The sequence below is a fragment of the Orycteropus afer genome, unplaced genomic scaffold (assembly GCF_000298275.1).
Source record: "Orycteropus afer afer isolate SDZICR_OR568_19922 unplaced genomic scaffold, OryAfe1.0 scaffold01333, whole genome shotgun sequence".
In the NCBI taxonomy this organism is placed as follows: domain Eukaryota; kingdom Metazoa; phylum Chordata; class Mammalia; order Tubulidentata; family Orycteropodidae; genus Orycteropus; species Orycteropus afer.
This window is the reverse complement of record NW_006922920.1, coordinates 1-6,949: the sequence shown is the minus strand read 5'-3', so window position 1 is coordinate 6,949 and position 6,949 is coordinate 1. Positions and strand designations below refer to the sequence as shown.

General features: G+C 45.8%; 1 protein-coding gene across 1 annotated transcript in view; it reads left to right on the top strand.

Moving 5' to 3' along the window:
- Positions 1 to 1,094, top strand: part of LOC103213143 (sulfotransferase 2A1-like) — an 11,423-nt gene extending 10,329 nt beyond the window's left edge. The window contains exon 4 of the mRNA XM_007959020.1: positions 979 to 1,094. Coding sequence (XP_007957211.1) covers positions 979 to 1,094 — 116 coding nt within the window. The remainder of the gene's footprint in view (positions 1 to 978) is intronic.
- Positions 1,095 to 6,949: the final 5,855 nt, after the last annotated feature.

Genomic DNA, 6,949 nt, shown 5'->3' with positions numbered 1-6,949 from the left:
TTATCTTCTGTGTCTGTGTCAACTGGTTTCCCTTTTCTTTGTTGAAGAGGGTCTGTGCAGTCCTTCTGCCTAGTCCGCCATCTTGCCAGAACTCTGGAGGTCAATTCTTAAGCTCTTGTTGTGTGTTTTTGTTTTGTTTTGGAATTCCATTTTTGTTGTTGTTGTTTTTCTTTCTGCCCACCCCTTATTGATTTGTATTGTGCTGAGTATATAAGAAATATAACACCTACCATTTTTACAATCTGAACTTGTGCAGTTCAGGGACATCCATTATGTTCATGTTGTCGTTCATCCATCACCCCAGCCATTCACAAATTCTTATATTGACCTTAACAGAAGCTCAGTGTCCCCAAAGCATTGTGTGTCCCTTCTGTACTCCCCCACTTTCCACACTAGCCGGGTCCCATTAAAGAACTCTGCTGTCTGTACCCCTGCTTATTCTAGATAGCTCATGGACTTGTGATCACACGATGCCTTTCATTGTTATTCAACCTCATAGCCCGATTCAACACACGGCAACCTTAAGGCTCAGACAGATCATGCACCTCTTAGTCTGAGGTTAGTCTGCATTCCTGTCTGAATGCAGGCAGGAGATTTGTCATTATTCTGCTGCGTGGCTGTCAGCTGCCATCCAGTCGGCTCTGACTCATGGCAATCTCCTGTAGAACAGTGACACTGACCAGACCTGCACCGTCTTCATGACCTTCCAATGTTTGGCCCATTGATGCAGCCATTGTGTCAGTGCATCTCATGGAAGGTCCCTTTGTTCTCACTGACCCTCTACTTTGCCAAACATGAAGCATTTCTAGCAATTGGTCTTTCCTGACAACACGTTCAAGCCAAGGGAGACATAGTGCCCACCGTTCCCAGTTCATTGTTAGTGGAATAAGGGTGATAGGAAAGTTGCAGGGTCAGTCTACTTGTGGTCCTGAGATACTACTTTACACTCTTATTGGGAATTACCTTTGTATTTAACAGGAATCATTGGGGACTGGAAGCATCACTTCACGGTGGCCCAGAGTGAAGCCTTTGATAAAATATACCAAGAGAAGATGGCAGGACTTCCTCAAGGGCTCTTCCCATGGGAACCATGATCTGATATTTCTGAGTCTGAGATGAATATTGATTCCCTTCCTGCCTTTCTACATGAACATCCTTAGATATGGAAGAATATTTGGCATTGTGTCCTGGGGACTTTAATCCCTCAGCATAATTACACATTTGATAATTATGAACTACCAATACTTTATTAAATTTGTGACATAGCAGCTACAACGTTCCACATTATTTCAAACAAATAGGAAACCACATTATGAAACCCATGTAAATGTTACCCAGGCTAAGATGTATAATAGAATGCTTTGTCATGTCTGTGACTGAGGTATTACAGCATGAAATGACACGTTCAGTACACAGGTCCCTCTCCCTCTGTAGCCATGTCCAATCACACTTCTGTCTGCATTTCCCATCATTCATAATTACTCTGAATTCAGAGAGGATGTCTCTGCAGTGGCTGTGCTTGGTGCTTGGCCCGGATCATCAAGCAGTGCTCCTGTGCTCCAGCTGGGTCTCGTGGTGGCACAAACAGTCAAACATTTGATTTCCTACTGAAAGGTTAGTGGCTCGAACACAGGCAGAGGGACCTCAGAAGACAGGCCTGGTGATCAGCTGCTCAACAGTCACCGCCTTCTTTAAAACCCTAAGGAGCAGTCTTCTCTGTGACTTGTGGATGGCTTCTGATCATTTGTGCTCTGTAGCCATTGATTTCTCCAATATGGACACGAAATAGAGGATCTGAGATCGATCGGAGATGAATTTGTCATGAGTGATGGTGGTGTCATTCTACTTTCTCTTCCAAAGTCAGGTAGGGAGGCGGGACCTGAAAATGAGGAAGGCTGTGGAGTGAGGCTAACGATTGACTCGCTCTTCCCTGCTTGTTCTTGGCTATGGTTTCATGACTAGAAAGGTATCCGACAGAGGCATACATTCTGAGAAAGGGATTAGGAGAGACTTTCGTCACATAAAGGCATGTGAGACTAGGCTTCCTAGAGATTGAGGAGTCTTACAGGATTCTTAATGTACATGTTAGTGATCATGGGAGACTAGTTAGAGGGACAGAATTCTGAAGAAATATGGAAATAAAGAAGACTCCATTCTGGATGATAACCATAGATGGGACACTGTTGGTGGACGGAGAATGGGGCAGGGTGAGCTACATGTGGAAAGGTCAAAAGTTGAAGATACTGAGGTATATTCAAGGGCTGAAATGAATAGATGACTGTTGTGTGGAGCACCAGGAAATGAGGTGGGGAATTTAAAATGTGGAAACTGTACTTTCCACTACAGAATCTTGAAATTCTGTCAAAGGCAATGGAACCCATTGGATGGATTGAAATGGGGAAATGGCTGGAGCATATTCTTAAAGACCACACTTTAAGGAGGCCTGGTGGCATAATGATGAAGTGCTCGGCTACTAACTGAAAGGTCTGCAGTTCCAGTCCACAGGTGCTCCATGGGAGAAAATACTTGTTGACGTTCTCCCATAAGGATTAGAGAATGTTGTTATTATTTGCCGTCTAGTTGGACCCAACTCATAGTGAACCCTTCTTGGGTTTCCGAGGCAGTGTCACTAGGGAATTAGATTGCCCAACCTTCCTTCTGAGGAGTGGCTAGTAGATTCGAGAATAAGAAAGCCCATTACATTTCCAATATGTTGCCGAGTGGCATCATTCATCATAGATGGAAACAACTTTTGGGTGTGAATGTATAAAGAATTAGAAAAGACCACAGTAGTATCCATCCGTTTCCCCAACACAATTCTTCCCAAGTCGTTCTTAATCCCAGGTCTAGGTGAGCTAGTGATGGCAATGACACAATTCACCACTTCTCTGGCTGTCTTATCTGCAATGATTTTGGAAAGACTTCCAATGTTATTCATCTGAGGGGGCATAATTCCTGGGATTACCTATTGGCCCACATAAATGTTTACATTTTTCTGATATAGCATCCATTAAAGAAAACCACTCAATTGGCTATTTGTTAGTTAGGCTTAAGTGAACTTTTCCAGTGCACATAAACCACAGCTTCGAAGAACTTGAATTTCTTTCCAAGAGAAATATTGGCAAATAAATGATTTCCAGTATATTTTACTTTTGCTGTTGTTGGTAGCAGCCAAGGACTTAACAACTAATACCACCTTGGGATGCCCATGGTTTTGTAGGAACAAGGGGCTGACACCTGCACACATGAAAAGCCAGTGATGACAACAGGTTGAAGCAGGAGAGAAAAGGGATTTATTGAGTATTGATACAGAAAGAGGCGGAGAGGATCACTTCTCTAAAATGTGTGGCTCCTCGAGCAAAGGGCCAAGTAGGAAGAAAGAGGGAAAGGGAAGGGCCCGAAGAGCCTCTGGACGGCCCTGGATGGCTTTCTCCTCCTTTTCTGTGGTTATTCCCGACTCAGTGTCCCTCTTCCCAGGCTCGTCCCGCTGCATGGAGTATGGAACTCAGTGGAAATCAGGCATGGAAGAAGTTTCTGTGCAACAGAATGGATAACAGAAAATAACAACTGCAGTGCATTTAATAACTTGGTTTGGTTTTTCTAGCTTCGACTTTGTAACTCCCCTGGCTTACTTTGTGGCACCATGAAATAAGGTGTGTAGAACTCTGATATTGAGTTCTGCTTCAAAGGCCTTGTTATGGCTGATGATTGCATTTCCAACCTTCCATTGTCCATGCTCCATGAAGCCACTCTCATCTGTGAAACAAGTTAGATGTAATTCACACACTGGCAGATCAGAGAGATCTGGCTTGTGCACATACACCAGGTTTAGGGCCCTGACACAATGGTGATGAATGGTGTCTGCTTAGGGAAAGTGGGCAACAGGGTAGTGAGGTTTAAGGTAGTTGCTTGCTGGATCTGCACACTTGGCTTGTCTAGGACTTGTCTTTGGTCTAAGGGTATGAGCACGCAATGAGCAGAGTCAACAGGGATGGTCTGCCCAAAGGTCAGCTTGTCAACAGTTATCAGCATCTTCGCTACTGCTGCTGTCACGTCCCAGCAGGCAGGCCAGCCCTGTGTCACTGGGTCTGAAGTTAGGGAAAGGATGTCACCGGTGTTCTCCAGAATGCAGGAACTGGGTAGGAACATTGCTAAGACTGGGCCGCCAGGAAGGTCTGCTTTAGTTTTTCAAAGGGCTGTTGCTCTAATTTTCCCCATAAAAAGGGGTCCATCTCTTTATTCTTCTAGGAGGAAGTACAAGGGTTTAGTTACAAATCCAAAGTAGGTATTCAAATCCAACAAATCCTGCCATATCTGGGAATCCTTCAAGCACTTTGCATGTCTGTGGTTGGGCTAGCTGGCAAATGCCTTGCTTTCTCTCCAGTTGCACTTTCCTTTCTCCTTTGCTGATGGCACACCTCAGATATCTCACTGTCTTTTGGACTTTCTGGACTTCATTCTTAAGGACTCGGTAGCACTTCACTCGGTGTTCACTGCCCACCCCCATGCTTCCTCCAGGTCCCTGAATTGTCTTCCTGCTGCCAGGAGCACTCTGCCTCATGAACATCTGGGCTTTCAGCATTCGATCTTATCTATTGTCTGAAGGCATTGAGAACTCTGCACAGAAATGTAGAGGGAGCCTCACCCCTCCTTTCCTGATCTTACACTCCTTATTCAGACTCCCAAGTTTGGAGCTCCATCCCTAATTCCTATTAATATACAGTCTCTGTGATTTAAAGTCTTGCATAATTTTCTGTGTCATTTAGGACCTAGCAAGAGGACCTAGTGGCATATTATTGTCCAAAGTACCCACACCTGCCCGGGTTGGGCATCTGTGCCCCTCTGTGCTACTGCGTGGCCACAGCTCAGCACCAATACCGTCCCTCCAGAGTTAACAGAGTAGTCAGAAGTGACTGACAATCAGCCCACGTTGGGCCAAGAAGCTAAAAGTCAGCACTTCATATATTTTGCCTGCGTTAGTCCAGTACCCTGAGGTATAACTCTTCCAATTTCATAATTCCGTGCTGTAATAGTCACGTGCACCCTAACCCTCTCTCCCCCTGAGGGGATCTGGCGAAGTGGGTGTTGGCCCCTAGCCACATCCGTATGGCCCGTTCCAGTGTCTGGCCCTTTCTGGATCAAATCAGGTCTCTGACAAGGTTCCCCTGCTGGGTGGGAAAAGGGAAATTAGGGAGCCTTCTGCCCGTTCACCTCTTCCCCATGGCTCCCACTTAAAAATAGAGTCTGGTTCTGGTGGATGCAGGAGAGGTTGTTTAAGGAACCTGAGGGATCATAAGGATCCGCTCCTCTTGTTAATACTGGGGAAGGGGCCCAAGGCTGCTTGCCTTAGTGACAGTCTAAGCATAAATCTCACAAGCTTGTTGAGTTCCTCTTTCCTTGAACTAAGACAAGAGTGTCTCCATTTACATTTTCTTGTCTTATTTGCTAATGCACTAATGAAACAAATCCAATTACACAACAGTATTACAATTTACTGACCAAGAAGGCAGTCCTCATTTGGTCTCCTAATTAGTATGGTGCTGTGCTAGTTTAGTTTGTGTGTCAACTTGCCTGGGCTGGTTGAGTGGCTGGGCAGCTGGATGTAGTATTCCCCATGATGAGACTGGTAATCAACTCCATGATGAAATCTACTGGGAGCAGCTGAGTAGCTGCCTTAGGGCTGTGGTCTGCTTCCTCTTTATATCAGGAGAAACCTTGGCAACAGTCTCTAGCTTATGACACGCTTGAACCCTTTATGTAGCCAAGTCATTGTTCAACAGCCTGCCATACACTGCCAATCTTGAGACTTCTTCTGGACTTGAATTCATGGCCTGCTTTGTTGTTATGTATCATTCGGACTGTGCCTTTTTAGTTGTCAACCTTGGGCTTGTCAGCCTCAGCAGCTAGCAGCTGAGTGAAGAAAAGCCTCTAGCTTCAGGGGGCTGGGAGCAGGAGGCAGAGCTGGACCTCAAGGTTGAAGGGCTTTCACCCAGCCCCTAAAGGCTGGCATGTTGAACTCAGACTTAAAACCTCTACGTTGCAAGAGAATAAACTCCTGTTTGTTCAAGCCACCCATTTGTGGTATATTCTTGTCAGAGTGCCACTAGGTAACCAAAACCAGTGGCCATACAACTACACTGAAAATGACCAGCCTTTTTGTTTTCATGGGATCATAACAAATTTGTTTCACTGTTTAAAAATTCATTCTAGAGAAGAGCACTCTGGTTTACTCTGGGTGGGACCCGACTCAGAATCAGTTATAGAAAAACCAGAATCAGGAAATTAGAACAGACAAACCAGCAAACAGACAGGTTAGGTTAGGGGTCTTAACACGTGCACTAATGAATGTCGCTTTCATGTCCCGCTCCACACCGGGCACTGCCACCCTCAACGCGGCAACCTGCTTGGATATGGGATGCTATGTTCAATGCAGGCTGAGCAATCTCAGGGTGGGCTGATCACAACCACATTACAAACTCAAACCTCGGGATAAAAACAAAGCCAAGCATCCCTGAAATAAGGTTTCCTTCTTGGCCTTTCAAGGAGCTCTCCTGTTGTCTGGGACAACTGTGCATGGTCACAGGTCAGTGGCTCCCTGGGGAAGTCTCCAGGGGCTGGGAAGACAAGCATCTCACACGACCTGGCGGCCATGGACAGGCCACCAAAAGGCGACCCTGGCTGACTAGCCAGCATGAAATGGGGTCCAAGTTCTATGGGCCTCAGCCTAAGCAAAGAAGCTCTATTTTGAAGGCCAGAAGGATGACCCACCGGGCCTGCTGTCACCAAGGGGGTACAATCGGGCTCCATGTTCCTTACTCCCTTAAATTCCTCTAGAGAAACTAAAGGAGGAAAGTAAGAGGAGGGTTCCAGTGGTAACCTCCAAGGAGAGGGTGGTTAATGGGCAAACAGCTCTGTTAAAAGGCACTGGTTTAGAGGACCTCAGCCTTCC